Raw genomic sequence first — 16,478 nt, 5'->3', positions numbered from 1 at the left:
AAATGTCATTATTATGCCCCCCGCCTCCTCAGCACTGTGAAATGGCCTCATTTTAACTGTTATTTTATTGGTTTATTGGTCGCCAGATCGCAGTAAAGTGCACCATAACACCTGTAAGTGATGGGAGCTGGTTCAGCTCCAGTGTAAGGCCTTGGGTGCACGCTGCTGTATGGTCATGTAGTAGGCCATCGGTCAAGAAAGCAGTGGATAGGTTTGGATGCTTTATTGCTAAATAATGTAACCGGTTATTTTCTTGCCCGGTGCGGGATTACGATACGGGGTGTACTGCACCACAAGGCGACATCACTAACCGCTCGGCTAAAGGGTCAGACCCGTTAGCTAGGGACTAATGTGTCTTATTAGTAGTTTATAGTCGTCACCCTCCCCGGAAGCGCGCCCTCGCGCTTTGTTATTCCCGCGCTCCGAAGAGACTTCTGAGGATCTGCACACTTCCGGATCCCACCGCTGCCACCAATGTAACCGGTTATTTTCTGGCCCGGTGCGGGATTCGAGACGAGGTGTACTGCACCACAAGGCGACATCACCGCTCGGCTAAAGGGTCAGACCTGTTAGTTAGGGACTAACGTGTCTTATTAGTAGTTTACAATAATATTTAGTGTTCTTCATCGGGTATAGAAGAGGGTCATGATGCGATGCGATGCCGCGCCAGTTTCTTGACCCCTGTGCGCGGGTCCAGCGTCCCCGCGACCCCGAGAGCAGGATAAGCGGTTTGGATGATAGATGGATGGATGGATGTGCGCAGATATCCCCGCCCTTATAAAGCCACTTGGGTGAGTGGCGAAACGTTTCTCCCAAGAGACGTCGCGTCCGGATGAAACGATTCAACTTTCCCCAGAAAGTTGAATCGTTTCATCATCGGTTGAATCGTCAGGGAAGAAACGCCTCCAGGTACGATAAAGGGGGATGCCAGCTATCTGGCCCAAACCTGGCAACCCCATTAACTACCGCTGCCTCTTGGTTATGAATCGTCCTCCACGTTGATAGACGGATGTGAAAGGGAGGAGGAGAAGGAGGAGGAGGAGGAGGGTCTACGTCTCACTGCAGACTTCACCTCCAGAAAGCCTGCGCTACACCCGCACCGGAGACCGACACAGACAGGCGGACGGACGGACGGACGGAGAAGAGGAGGGTGTCGGATGATGTCGACCCGCTGAAATGGGTGACAGCGCCGAGAGGAAAGGGCCCGGAGCCCGCAGGAGGCGAACCACCGTCTCCGGCGGCGGCGGCGGGGCGGCCAGCGGGAAACAAGCGAACGGGAGCAAGTCGCGCGAAGCCGGCGAGAAGCCGCCGCCTTGCCCCGCCAGAGTCAAAGCCGAGGAGACCGCCAGGCTCGCCGGCAACGGCGGGGTGCAGGAGAGACCGAGGGAGATGCCGGAGCATCAGCGCGCAAATAGCCCGCGGAAGGATAAAGGCAAAGGGACGGAAGACATCAGCGAGAGACTAAGGTGAGCTAATGCCGAGCCGACAAGAAGTTTATCGTTGTTTTTTTTTTTTTTTGTCTTTATGCCGCCAAGTTGTCCTGGGCGATCTGGGGAATATTATCACGATCATCACAGTTAATTTGACATCATACCAGTATAAACATCACGATATCGGCGCACATGTGCAAAAATACTGTATTTAAGAATGCAGCCGAGGTTCATCACAGAGCTCTGTGTGTGTGTGTGTGTGTGTGTGTGTGTGTGTGTGTGTGTGTGTGTGTGTGTGTGTGTGTGTGTGTGTGGAGCCAAAACTAGTAGTTTTCTAATGGTAACGCTCCCTCACATGTTGCACACTTCATGTTGCGAGAAATCTTTGGTAATAGGTTGCCATTATAAGTCGTTTAGACATGTGTCTCCATGACAACGGCCGCATTTCATCCCAATACAAGACCGTTGAAAGACAGTGAGCACCATGGCCTGCTTGTTTTGTATGGGCTTTGCTTTGTGAATTGCGAGTGTTGGAAAAGCGCTATATAAGATCGATTTATTATTATTATTATTATTCTTTCTTTAATCCTGATATCTTTATTCTGAATCCGCAATATATTCAGCGGCCAAGCAAAAGTGGCCCAAGCTGCTGATGGCTTGTGTTGGGACCCATCAGAGGGCAGCTGGTGGTTCATTTTAGATGTTGGCCCACTGCATAAGAACCATGAGGCCGAACGTGTCACTCAAACTTAATTCTTTCAGGAAACCATTTGATTATTGATGCTGTTGTTTGTATACCTGAATAGGTTGAGCAGGGTGTGCCCTTAGTGCCAGGGTTAATCATTCGCTTCTTGGCCAGGGCCACCATGCTAAAAATGCACAGCGTCTCAGCTCTGTTGAGGAACTTTGGATTCAAGTGTCTTGACCAACCAGTGTGCTCTTCTGTTTAAAGTACTCTGTGAGATAAACAAAGTTTTACTCTTTCTCAGAAGACTTTGCACTGTGTGGACCAACAAATGAAAGCAAATTCAGTTTAATAACTGAACAGTGGTCTAGAACAGTGTTTCTCAACCCAGTCCTCAAGGACCCCCTATCCTGCAGATTTTCTTTGCAACCCTGAATAGGTACCTGTTTGTAGTAATTCAGCAGTGAATGTCAAGAGTTTGCACACCTTGCATAATTAAGTGCTGTGAGATGATTGGTTGAGTAAGTACAAGCAGAGCTACCTATGCAGGGTTACAATGAAAATCTGCAGGTTAGGGGGTCCTTGAGGACTGGGTTGAGAAACACTGGTCTAGAACACCGATTATGCGCAATGTCAACCCACAACAGCATGAAAATAAACTGGTAAATGGTATCATATAATCTAAAACGTGGCGCTGCTTCATAGACAATGAATGAGTTCTTAACTCCCAAATTGGCTTCATTCTATAGGTTAGTAGTGCGGGGTGAACCAGAAAATAATTGCCACATGATATACAGTAGTTCATGCAGCACTGTAGGTCAACGACCTCAACGGCGGAACTGGCGGAAGATGTCTCCAGGTCACAACGGCGATGAAGGTGGATGAAGGCTGCAACAGAGGGCGGTCCCCAATCGCCTTGGTTCTCCATGCTGTTGGACTCTGGCCACCCCCTGCCAAGGACCGTGTGATGGCTGCAGGCACATCAGCCACTCCACGTAAAAAGCTGTCACACGCAGGCGTCCTCCCATTATGCAGCTCCAGGATCCGCCTCTACGCCCGTATGAGGACCCAGAGGGAGGACGATCATACTCGACCCCGAGTGACCGCCAGTGATGATGATGATGATAATGATCTAGGTCCATTCACGTTTCACTTGCACCACTCCAATGGAGGTTGGAGTCCAGGGTCAGCAATGTAACAAAACTTGGTGTTGCTAAGGACACCTCAACAGGGTCATGCTTGCAGACTGTGTGTGTGTGTTGGGGGGGGGGGTTGAAGGAGGAAGGTCTGTGAACACATGCCATCCTGCTGTACTATTAGGGTGATGCATGTACTTTTAGCAAATGCAACAGGCTTGAGAGTTTCTCCAGTCCTTTGCCTGCTTTTCCAGGAAGACAGGAAGACAGTACATTTTCAAGTCAAGACAGGAGAAAAAGACAGTTTTACCATGACACCACCCGGTTCCCATGATAGAAAAAATAACCCACTCGGGATGAAAAAAAAAAATCCAAACTCACAACAGTATTTTGGAAACTGGACATTCTAAATTTAGTGTAATTGGTGAAATCCGAGCAATCTCTGAAGCTAACATAAGTCAGCGAAATGAATTTGCTCCGAACTAAAAATGCTCTCAGGTCCACAAAGTGTCTGCAATAGCAAATTGAGCCAATATAATTGCTTTGTGTGTCTGTGGGTGCATGGGGGGGTTTAGTTGCAACACTGCACCGACAGAATGTTGTAATAATACTTGCCTTAGTGTCCTTATTGAGATGTGCCAAGTAGGTGAGATGCTACAGTGTGTGTGTGTGTGGGGGGGGGGGGGGGTTCTCTGTGTGTGAAAGTACAAGTGGTGTCACTATCTCACTACCATTAGTAGTTTCATCAGTAACTCCTCCGGATTTCACCCACCCATTGAACACACTCATAAGCATATTAATCACTTGCAGAACGTGATAAATACAAAATCAATTGCCGCATTTATGTTGCTCTTAAAGTTTGTGGACGGCCTCTCAAGATCGCACAAGGCATTGCAAACCGTGCAAGCTTGCACGTCGTAGGTAAATTGGCCTGCCATTCGGATGCATCACTTTCCTGTCTGTTCAAAGTGGTAGGTTGTGAAACCGCTGCTGGCCTTGGTTTCAAAATACTGGACTTGCTGTCTGCTTATTTTCCAGCACATTTCTGTGAGCCGGGTGTTGTCACGGCTGTCTGAGTAACAAGTATTCGTGTGAGCTGTGACTTGTTTTCCTGTTTAGACCACCATGAGGGAATTGCCTAAAGAAACAAATCTGTCTATAAGGACTCTTTGTCCATCTGTCTCTTTAGCCTCTTGCTGACTAAAGGTTTCTTGTTTTCAAACGCTGGTATTGTTGAACCCCGCCCCGCCCTTTCAAACTGCTACATCGATTCCAGCTTTTTTCTGGAAAGCACCCAACACATGGCAGAACACGAATTTTGGTTCTGCCAGATCCAGTACTACGGTCACCGCTGGATCGTCACCTCCTTGCTCACACTGATCTTGGGGAAAAAATGGAGGGTGGACTAGATTATTCCAGTGTGTGGCTGTTTTTCCTACACCGACAGTGTTTGCACATTGTGCATTTGCTTTTCACCGTTGTTTTTACGTCAGCTCCACACTGCAGCTGTAGTGCGCTGGAACATGGAAAAATTCTCCAGCTGCAAGAATGCAAAGCAGTCGTATTTGCTTTCGCGTGCATTTGCATTGGTTGCATTTATGCACAGTAATAACCGTGAATACGACGCGTCGAATTTCCAATCGCCGGGATTCTTCGAGATCCTTTGGCACGGACACAATTCCAGGCAAGTGCTCTACCAATGCCTACAAATGGTAAGACTGCTGTGCCGTACCCGGAACTGGTCCCCTAGGATCCTTTCACACCAAAGGCAATCCCAATAAAAATCATAGTATTTCGATTTGAAGTGACGGGCACCTGGATGTATCTAAGAGAAGAAAGCCACTTTATTTTGTCTTTGTGCAGGTTACAATGAACTGTTTTCTGTATTTAACCCATTCTATTGGGTAGGAGCAGCTGCAGCACGCGGGGACCAACTCCAGTTCTTCTTTCCATTGCCTTGGTCAGGGACACAGACAGGAGTATTAACCCTACATGCATGTCTTTTTGATGGTGGGAGGAAACCAGAACACCCAAAGGAAACCCACACAGACACAGCGACAACATGCAAACTCCACACAGAAAGGACCTGGGACGGCCTGGGGTTCGAACCCAGGACCTTTTTGCTGTGAGGCAACAGTGCTAACCACTGGGCCGCTGTGCTATCTTTACTACTGAAGTGTCTTTAGTTCTCCTTTGCCTTTCTGAGTTCCTGTCTCCAGCTTTCCCCTTTGTCTTTGCTGTCTCTTTACTGCTCCTACTGCTGGTTCGTTGTCATCTGTCTCCTCCTTATTGCCACCTCCTCCTTCACTCCTGTCCTCACTCCTCCCGTTTCCATCTCTCCTTCCCCCGGTCCTCCGCTTCTCCTCTCCTCTCCTAGTTTGACCTCGTTATGTCCCTTCTGCACCCTCCTCCTCTTCCTCTTACTCCTGCCCACCGTGTACTCCTTCCACCCCACTCCTCTCTCCTCGTCTGTGTCCCTTTAGGATTGTGTAATGAGTCCTTGTCATCCAACCTCAGCTGACACAATACCATCCCGGGGGCATATGGTTACTACCTTTAGCCCCAGTTTTCACAACGCAGTCAGTGGTTGTTGAGTTTAAGACCTCTTAACTTTCGTTGACCTCACACTGTCTTATTGCCAGCAGTGCTTGTTCAGGCTTAGGCTGGGTAAACTTTGCTCTGATATGAACGCTTTGTGGGGATGAGACAGGGTTTATTGGAGTAAATGTAGTAAAACCTAAAGATGACACAATGCGTAAGATAACTAGAAATATATTAAGCCTGATTTTGCAGAAAAATGGAAAGGGGGGGTATTATTGCAGTAGGGCTGGGCAATAATTCAGTTTTATTGATTATTGTCTTTCAATGGTACTTTATTGGGATGAACTTTGGATTTTGTCATATCGTGACACATCATCCTCAACATTGTGACACAGTTTTGTTTAAATCAATGATAATGAGAATCCACCAACTACCCTAAAATTTCCCACAAAATGAGGCCTAAAATTCTGACGAAGTATTATTTGAAAACTAGTTTTGGTTTGATGTTGTATGTTACATTACCTAACAGTTCAGTGTGATGAACCTTAGTCTGAGTCTCAAACATGCTACTTTGGCGTATGTAAGCAAATATGGTGATATTGAGATTGTGTGCAATTCCCTATCATTATTGTGATAATATTTTTCATATCGCCAAGCAGCACGGTACAAACAACTGCATAGGAGCCCAGTCTATCAAAAGGGGTTTAAAGGGGGCGTCCGGGTAGCATGGCGGTCTGTTCCACTGCCTACCAACACGGGGATCGCCGTTTCAAATCTCCATGTTACCTCCGGCTTGGCGGTGTCTGTGGTTGGGAAGCCGGATGTGGGTATGTGTCCTGGTCGCTACACTAGTGCCTCCTCAGGTCGGTTGGGGGTGCCTGCTCGGGGGGACTGAGGGGAATACTGTGATCCTCCCACGTGCTACATCCCCCTGGTGAAACTCCTCACTGTCAGGTGAAAGCAATCTGAAATCTTTTTAATGTTGTTTGTTTCTTTTTCTCCATCTGTCTATCTGTTCCCACAGCTGTCATGTCCTTCAAGAGTCTCTGCTTAGCTCAGACAGTGGCTACAGCAACTACCGAGGGATCCTCAACTGGTGTGTTGTCATGCTGGTGAGTACCGCCCTACAGCACACTGTCCTGTGCTCTGCTGCTGGACTGAAAACCTACCAAACTGACCCAGGGCTGCAACTCGAGTGCATGCAACAGGAGATAAGCTGCTTCTAAGCTAGGAAGTGGCTCCCATTATTGCTGCATATCTCATGATGTCTACATTTAGACTCTCAAACTTGAGTTGAGGCAAAAAGTGGTGGGAACACGAACACACTCGCATGTGTGTACACACACACACACACTCGAGTGAGAGCTCTCTAGTTCTCCCCAGCTCTCTGCTTCTCTACTCTCACTCAAAATGCTATTTGTAGATCATCACTCTTTGGCCTGTCTTTCCCTCCCTTGTTCTGCTGAAGTCATTTATTTTATTTTATTTTATTATAGAACACAAAAATAGAACATGGGGTGTTTTTTCCATTTGAGATGAAAGAAAAAAGGAAAGAAAAATACAAAAACCATACTTACGTAAACAAATTTAAACAAAAAGGACATTTTGGGGAAATATACAATTTCCACTTCTCCCAAATCTCCTCAAATTTACTTTCCTGAAGCCTCGTGGGGAAGATGATTCTTTCCATCACAAAAATGTGGTAAAGGATGTCATACCAGTCCTGTATGGACGGGGTGTCTGGCTTAAGCCATTTCTTTGTGACTGCTTGCCCAGCAGCTACACTCAATATTCCAGATAAGTAACTTGTATTCATGTTTGTGGGTGTTGCGTGTAATGGACCAAAGAGGAGTTCCCCCCAATTAAAAGTGATTTTTTGCCCCAAATATAGTCACTAATTCTATATAAATCTTACACCAAAAGGTATTTATTTTACAACTGGTAGTGATTGGCTCTCTGGGATCTGCAACTTCTGCAGCAGCGGGAAGAGCCCAGGCGGGCGCGTGGTGAGACGTCTGAACAGGTGTGATGAAATATCTACCAAGACTCTTCCTGCCAAACTCTCGCCATGAGGCGGACCTGTTATCCTCCATTGAGATTGGCAGTACTTTGTCCAAACGTCCTCTGGCAGTTTTCAGTAGACAGATCCCCTCCCATCTCGCCCTCACTCTCTCACACAGATAGTTTTGTTTGTTGGAGTATTTACATAGTTTTACTGTTCTGCACTATTCTATTACTTCTCTCGGTGGTCGTGCGAGCAAGCCAAAGCGTATGTGTGCGTGTGTGTCTGTGTGGTCGCCTGTGCCTGTCACGGGTCTGATATGTGTTCTTTTATGTTATCTCTCCCTTCACACTGTAGTAGTCTACACACACACACACACACACACACACACACACACACACACACACACACATGCAGACACGCACACCTAGGGATGGGTACCGAAACCCGGTATTAAAGGGGCACCAGTGCTAAATTATTAGACTGTAGTATTGATAAGCGGCGGCATTAACAGTTATGCTATCGGTATTGGAGAAATTAAGGAAATTAAGAAAATAAATGTCCTATTTAGTATTTAGGCTACATAAGCGTTATCTTGCACCTTTAATCTCACCAACTCCGTGTCTAATTTGCAATAAGGTTAAGACATTTGTCTATGGTGCATTTTCGCTATCCCCAGTCCAAGTGCTCGTGAATCCCCGACTTTTCCCGCTCATACTGGCCACGCCCACTCGCTGTTGTCGTAGGTGCTGCTCACGCTGCCTGCTACGGTGGTGCAGTCGCTCAAAACGTGGCAAGCAGGACAACCAGGGGAGAGCGCTACAGATGTGATGTTTGCTTCGAGAGTGCTGATGGAGAAGTATAGAGAAGGCCAACAGGAGTCACGTTGTGTCTTTGTGGATTTAGAGAGAGCATATGACAGGGTGCCAAGAGAGGAGGTGTGGTACTGTATGATAAGGAAGTCGGGAGTTGCAGAGAAGTATGTAGGAGTGGTGCAGGATACATATGAGGGAAGTGTGACAGTGGTGAGGTGTGTGGTTGGAATGACAGATAGGTTCAAGGTGGAGGTGGGATTACGCCAAAGATCGCCCTTTCTTATTCGCAGTGGTGATGGACAGGTTGACGGACGAGATCGGGCAGGAGTCTCCGTGGACTATGATGGTCACGGATGACATTGTGATCTGTAGGTTGCAGGTTGAGGAAAGCCTGGAGAGGTGGAGGTATGCACTGGAGAGAAGAGGAATGAAAGTCAGTAGGAGCAAGATGGAGTACATACGCATGAATGAGAGGGAGGACAGCGGAATGGTCAGGATGCAAGGAGTGGAGGTGACGAAGGTGGATGAGTTTAAAGATTTTTCTTCCCGGCAGTTTATGCTTTATTTTAACAGTGAAAGTAAAGAGAGACAGGGAAGGCAGGGGAGAGAGAGAGCGAGAGGGGACGACATGCAGGAAAGAGCCTGGGCTGGATTGGAATCCAGGCCGCTGCGGCAAGGACCCAGCCCCATGTGGCGTGCACCCCACCAGGTGAGCCACTGGGGTGCCCCACGTGGATGAGTTTAAATACTTGGGGTCAACTGTCCAAAGTAACGGGGAGTGCAGGAGAGAGGTGAAGAAGAGAGTGCAGGCAGGGTGGAGTGGGTGGAGAAGAGTGTCAGGACTTATTTGCGACTGAAGGGCACCAGCAAGAGTTAAAGGGAAGGTTTACAAGATGGTTGTGAGACCAGCTATGTTGTATGGTTTGGAGACAGTGGCACTGATGAAAAGACAGGAGGTGGAGCTGGAGGTGGCAGAGTTGAAGATGCTAAGATTTTCATTGGGAGTGATGAAGAAGGACAGGATTAGGAATGAGTATATTAGAGGGACAGCTCAGGTTGGACGGTTTGGAGACAAAGCAAGAGAGGCAAGACTGAGATGGCTTGGACGTGTGTGGAGGAGAGATGCTGGGTATATTGGGAGAAGGATGCTGAATATGGAGCTGCCAGGGAAGAGGAAAAGAGGAAGGCCAAAGAGGAGGTTTATGGATGTGGTGAGGGAGAACATGCAGGTGGCTGGCGTGACAGAGGAAGATGCAGAAGACAGGAAGAGATGGAAACGGATGATCCGCTGTGGCGACCCCTAACGGGAGCAGCCGAAAGAAGAAGAAGATAAGGTGATGCAGAAATGGCAGTAAAAATGGTCTGGAACGTTCATTTATGCACAAATTCGCTCTTCTTGCGGTTTATTTATGGATAAGTTGTGAACTGGGTCACAATGGTTTGTCAATTTTAAAAAGTTTTTCCCCAGAAAATTTTTTTTGGGAAAGACTGCTGTCGAGAACTGAGTTATTTACACCCTTTTATTGTCATCAGTTGAACAAAACCATGAATTTCAAAATGTGTGTGTGTGTCCAGTGTTGTAGTCGAGTCACTAAACCTCGAGTCCAAGTCGAGTCTCGAGTCCCCAGTGTTCGAGTCCGAGTCAAATCCCCTTTACCTGAGTCCGAGTCATCAAGGTTGGGTCTGAGTCGAGTTCCATGATGGGCTCCAGCGCTCCACTCTGGCACCGTACAAAGCTGACATACAAGTAAAAAAGGTCCACATGAAACACAAATGACACAGCTGCCAACATCCAAAGGGAGTTTATTGACTTTGTGACACAATAGCCAAACAAATGTGTGTGCGAGTGTGTGAGTGCAGTCTGTGTGTGTCCATCCAAGGGCACCCAGTAATACCCCAGAACATCCAATAAAACTGTTAGGGTTTTTTTGATAGGCATGCAGAGTGCCGACAGGCGGTTAGACTTAATCCTAATGAAAGGGAAATGGATCCAGTCTATAAATAAAGTGTGTGTTTGTGTGTGTGTGTGGACACTGTCTTTCATGAGGTTTGGATGCTCACTCGTGAATGCATCGTGCACATGCGTGTACAGTGCAGGTGAGTGCGAGCATGATGGCGTGTGCATGTGGGATCATACGTTTCTGGACCGGTTCATGTGTGTGTCACGGTGAATTGTGTTTGGGTTGTGTTTGAATGAGGCCCAGTCTCCCAGCTCTGTGCCTGCATTAATCCCATTTTTGAAAGTCTTATATTGCTGTGACTACCAAGTACCCCCGTCCTGCAGTCACCGAGGACGACCAGCACCACGGGGTTCAGACTGTTTTCAAGGAGCCGTCAGGATTATGCTGTAAGAGTGTGAAGTGGAACAGCTGTGTGTGTGTGTGTGTGTGTGTGTGTGTGTGTGTGTGTGTGTGTGTGTGTGTGTGTGTGTGTGTGTGTGTGTGTGTGTGTGCGTGTGTGTGTGTGTGTGTGTGTGTGTGTGCGTCCCATAAGAGGCTGAACTGTCTAAGTTGCCCTGGCTAAGTGAAGAAGCTGATTTCCTGCAATGTAAATGTTTTGTTGTGAGAACGCGGCTCATTTCTTCAGGGGGTTGGGACTGGGCAGAAGTTTTATGGTAATATTTATTCATCTCTACTCCCTTACCGCCCTTGTCCAGATTATAAAATTAAACTTCTAATCCAATTTTTACCTTTTTAATGCACAGTTTGACCAGTGCATTGAAAACGGGTAACCCCCCCCCCCTTTAATACCTTCTTTTTTGTTTTTTTGGAGGGGCGGGGGGGGTTTCATCCTTTTCTCCCCAATTGTACCCGGCCAATTACCCCACTCTTCTAAGCCGTCCCGGTCGCTGCTCCACCCCCTCTGCCGATCCGGGGAGGGCTACAGACTACCACATACCTCCTCCGATACATGTGGAGTCACCAGCCGCTTCTTTTCACCTGACAGTGAGGAGTTTCGCCAGGGGGACATTGTGCATGGGAGAATCACACTATTCCGCCCAGTTACCGCCCCCCCCCCCCGAACAGGCGCCCCGACTGACCAGAGGAGGCGCTAGAGCAGCGACCAGGACACATACCCACATCCGGCTTCCCACCCGCAGACACGGCCAATTGTGTCTGTAGGGACGCCTGACCAAGCCGGAGGTAACACGGGGATTCGAACCGGCGATCCCAGTGTTGGCAGGCAACGGAATAGACCGCCACGCCACCTGGATGTCTCCCCTTTAATATCTAATCACAATTTGGGGGGGGGGACAGATTTGTTTTCCGTCACATTTTATGGGCGTCATATACACTACCGTTCAAAAGTTTGGGATCACCCAAACAATTTTGTGTTTTCCATGAAAAGTCACACTTATTCACCACCATATGTTGTGAAATGAATAGAAAATAGAGTCAAGACATTGACAAGGTTAGAAATAATGATTTGTATTTGAAATAAGATTTTTTTTACATCAAACTTTGCTTTCGTCAAAGAATCCTCCATTTGCAGCAATTACAGCATTGCAGACCTTTGGCATTCTAGCTGTTAATTTGTTGAGGTAATCTGGAGAAATTGCACCCCACGCTTCCAGAAGCAGCTCCCACAAGTTGGATTGGTTGGATGGGCACTTCTTTGAGCAGATTGAGTTTCTGGAGCATCACATTTGTGGGGTCAATTAAACGCTCAAAATGGCCAGAAAAAGAGAACTTTCATCTGAAACTCGACAGTCTATTCTTGTTCTTAGAAATGAAGGCTATTCCATGCGAGAAATTGCTAAGAAATTGAAGATGTGTACTACTCCCTTCAGAGGACAGCACAAACAGGCTCTAACCAGAGTAGAAAAAGAAGTGGGAGGCCGCGTTGCACAACTGAGCAAGAAGATAAGTACATTAGAGTCTCTAGTTTGAGAAACAGACGCCTCACAGGTCCCCAACTGGCATCTTCATTAAATAGTACCTGTTAGAGCCTGTTTGTGCTGTCCTCTGAAGGGAGTAGTACACACCGGTGTAGGAAATCTTCAATTTCTTAGCAATTTCTCGCATGGAATAGCCTTCATTTCTAAGAACAAGAATAGACTGTCGAGTTTCAGATGAAAGTTCTCTTTTTCTGGCCATTTTGAGCGTTTAATTGACCCCACAAATGTGATGCTCCAGAAACTCAATCTGCTCAAAGAAGTGCCCATCCAACCAATCCAACTTGTGGGAGCTGCTTCTGGAAGCGTGGGGTGCAATTTCTCCAGATTACCTCAACAAATTAACAGCTAGAATGCCAAAGGTCTGCAATGCTGTAATTGCTGCAAATGGAGGATTCTTTAACGAAAGCAAAGTTTGATGTAAAAAAAATCTTATTTCAAATAAAAATCATTATTTCTAACCTTGTCAATGTCTTGACTCTATTTTCTATTCATTTCACAACATATGGTGGTGAATAAGTGTGACTTTTCATGGAAAACACGAAATTGTTTGGGTGATCCCAAACTTTTGAACGGTAGTGTAAGTGGACGGACCAAATGTGGCCTGGTTACGCACCGTCAGCTCCGGGAGAAGAGCCCATGAAATCAGGGGGGAAGAGGGAGTCGTGCCTTCAGTCACGCCGAGCTGAAGTCTGTGGCGAGATCGCAGCGTTTCCCTGACAGCCTGCAGCCCTGAGGTCACACCACAGAGGCAAACTGCCAAGATGTTTTACAGACTTGGATCAGTGGTTGGACAGTTTTGCCGATGCAGTCAGACCGTTGTCGTCCCCAAAACTGACAACATATCACTGCCAGAGTTACCGTCCACCAAGGAGCTAAAACGGAGACTTTCGAGACGAGGAGAGATGATCTACTGTATAACCTCTTCGATGCCAGGTTTTGTTTTATGTGTACTGCCTCGTTTTTGTCCTCGGTGTCCGGTCAGTCATGTGGTTTGGAAAGGTTGAACCGGCTCTATTTTTACACCGAGCGTCCACAAAGTCTGGACCTCCACCAAGACCATTATGTTAACCTGCCCAGAGCCCCCTGGGTAGTGGGATGAGTTTAGTTGGGGAAACTCTGTACCGACTCAAGTTGTATTTAATTTATTTTATTTTATTTTTTCACCTACTCGGTAGCCAAAGACATGATTTTGTAACGCATTACTGTTAAAATATTGTGACACATTACAGCATATTGGGGCCCCCCCCCATTTTTCTCCCAGTTGTACTTCGCCAATTACCCCACTCTACTGAGCCGTCCGGGTCGCTCCTCCACCCCCCTCCCCCCGCCGATCCGGGGAAGGCTGCAGACTACCACATGCCTCCTCCCATACATGTGGAGTCGTCAGCCGCTTCTTTTCAGCTGACAGTGAGGAGTTTCACCGGGGGACGTAGCGCGTGGGACGATCACGCTCTTCCCCCCAGTTCCCCCTCCCCCCTGAACAGGCGCCGTGGCCAACCAGAGGAGGCGCTAGTGCAGCGACCAGGACACACCCACATCTGGCTTCCCACCCACAGACACGGCCAATTGTGTCTGTAGGGACGCTCGACCGAGCCGGAGGCAACAGGGGATTCAAACCAGCGATCCCCGTGTTGGTCGGCAGCGGAATAGACCGCCACGCCCCCATATTGCTGTTTTTAATAGATAGAGTGGAGTTGGGAAATTACCTGTTGTCTTAAAAAGTCTATCAGCACAAATGATTCAGAAATGGTTCACCTTGTTGTCCAGTTTAAAACTCACTTTACTCACCGTGAAGTGTCAAGAGTATTGGTTTGTGTGTTGTGGTACTACAGTTGTCTGTATTTCTGGTTTTAAGAGTTTTGATAGTGAGATTATAACCTGAAGACATTCCTATACAGTTTCTCATTGTGGTCCTCAATGATAATCAAAGTGCAGGTATTTAATTGGAGTAAACGGGTTGTACATTTTGATCTAAGCATTTAGGAGGCAAAGAAGTCCCTTCACTGAAAATACTGAGTTTTTAGCTACCGATAACTATTTTATTGATGATATGGTTGAGATAGTGACAGTCTGTTACAGATTACTAATGGCAAACAACCCTGCCGGTCCTCGCTAGTCCCGCTGCACAAGACTCATCGCAGAGTTCTGCAGAAACTGTGCCTCAGACGAAACTCTCAGTTTCGGTCCACGGTAACGGCAAACGGTCCGACTTCTGACCTCCAACTGTCCCCGAACTAGAAACGGCGGTCCCGCGACGGGATGATTCAGTGATTTGACAATCCCTGTGGAGGCGGGGAGCAAATGGAAAAAGTTATTTTCGATGACACTGGCGTCGTCTTGAGTCTGCAAAAAAATCAGAGGAAGCAAATATTTATGTTCGACGTATAAAATGTGGTATAATTAATTGCTGGTAGGGTAAATTGGTACACGTAGGCCTATCTGCAAAGAAAATCTGCAGGGGAAGAGGGTACTTGAGGACTGGGTTAACCCATGCAGAGTGCATGGTGATCGTGCTCCCTTGTCCAAGATAAAGGTTACCAAGCCAAAGGTCGCGAGCCGAACAAATCGTTGAATCACGGCCACATTGCTGGAGGGTCTTGGTCACGTCACATGTCGAGGTGTAATATGCCGAGGGATCGCAATGGTGAGGGAAACCTGTCATTTTCATACTCCCCCCCCCCCCCCCCCCCGACTCCTTCCTGTTTTAAATGATAGTCTCTGTCAAACCAGCTGGCAGCACTAGAATGTCAGGTACCTATAACAAAGCTCGACATTGCTGCACGGTGTGGATTTTCTTTTCTCTCTAATTTGTTTTTTTTTCCCCCTTCCGCTGTAAACTCGAGATAACCGACTTTATCTCACTCTCCGCCACCACCTCTGCGTGATAAAGCTGGACTCAGACCTTGAACTGTAAGAGATAATGTGATGGTAAACGGTGTTTATGCAGCACGGGGCCTAACTGTAGTTTTAGTGAGAGAAAAGTCAACTGGTCTCCAAAACTGATGTGTACTAATACTGGCAAAAACATATTTACACCAGCTCTGTAGTTTGTTGCTCAAGGATTCAGCGTGAATCACAGACGACGCCTACATACTCTGTGTGTGTACGTGTGTGTGTGTGTCTGTGTCGGCTCTCATAAAAGCTTGCTATTGCTCAACACTCCTCATTTGTGAAGCCACTCGAGATAAAATACTCATGCAAGACACCCGTTTCCAGCTAAGGGGTCGTTCATCAGATCTTATCGTAATCCGTTTATTTGCTGTGATTCATACTTGGGACTCTGTCGGCATTTTGTCTGTGTCTTTCAGGTGCTGAGTAATGCACGCCTCTTCCTAGAGAACCTCATAAAGTGAGCATGAACGTGCACACGTGTACACACACACATGCACACACACATATATATATATATATACTCTCCCCTTCCCACTTCACCCTACTTTACTGCACTTCATTCTACAGGATGACTTAGATATAATGTACTTCTTGTCTATGAATCCAACACACACACACACAAAAATCTAACTATATAAGAGACTATCCAGGAGCACCACTGGTTCGAGACCCCCCCCACCACCACCAAAGAAACACAGGAAAAAAACGTTTTCCTCTTTCCTAGGTATGGTATCTTGGTGGATCCGATCCAAGTAGTGTCCCTCTTCTTGAAGGAACCCTACAGCTGGCCTGCAGCCTGCCTGATCATCGGTATGGGTCATTTATTTTACTGCCTTGCTTTCTTCTTTTTTTTTACTTCATGATTTTCAAGCTATTGGAACAGGTATACAGGATACACGAACAACCACATAAACATATGTAGAAACACCCCCCCCCCCCAAGTTTCAAGAAGAAGGGGGGGGAAAAGGACTATGCAGAGACTTCTTATTCCAGTTCCACATGATAACTATGTGTTTGAAGGCAATATAGCCTCCCTTTCTCACACAGCCTGGTTTACATCCAGTTGTCCATCTGTGGTC

General features: G+C 47.1%; 1 protein-coding gene across 3 annotated transcripts in view; it reads left to right on the top strand.

The window, feature by feature from the left end:
- Window positions 1-1,027: 1,027 nt before the first annotated feature.
- The window catches only part of dgat1a (diacylglycerol O-acyltransferase 1a), a 32,017-nt gene continuing 16,566 nt past the window's right edge, over window positions 1,028-16,478 (top strand). For all 3 annotated transcript variants that reach the window (XR_008811911.1, XM_056297939.1, XM_056297938.1), the window contains exons 1-4: window positions 1,028-1,466; window positions 6,817-6,904; window positions 15,816-15,856; window positions 16,124-16,209. Coding sequence is in view for 2 of the 3 variants with exons in the window: in XM_056297939.1 (XP_056153914.1) it covers window positions 1,177-1,466; window positions 6,817-6,904; window positions 15,816-15,856; window positions 16,124-16,209 (505 nt within the window). In the remaining variant the exon portion in view is untranslated. The remainder of the gene's footprint in view (window positions 1,467-6,816; window positions 6,905-15,815; window positions 15,857-16,123; window positions 16,210-16,478) is intronic.

The sequence above is a fragment of the Lampris incognitus genome, chromosome 18 (genome assembly GCF_029633865.1).
Source record: "Lampris incognitus isolate fLamInc1 chromosome 18, fLamInc1.hap2, whole genome shotgun sequence".
In the NCBI taxonomy this organism is placed as follows: domain Eukaryota; kingdom Metazoa; phylum Chordata; class Actinopteri; order Lampriformes; family Lampridae; genus Lampris; species Lampris incognitus.
Note: the sequence above shows the minus strand (reverse complement) of the source record. Positions and strands in the feature narration are given on the sequence as shown.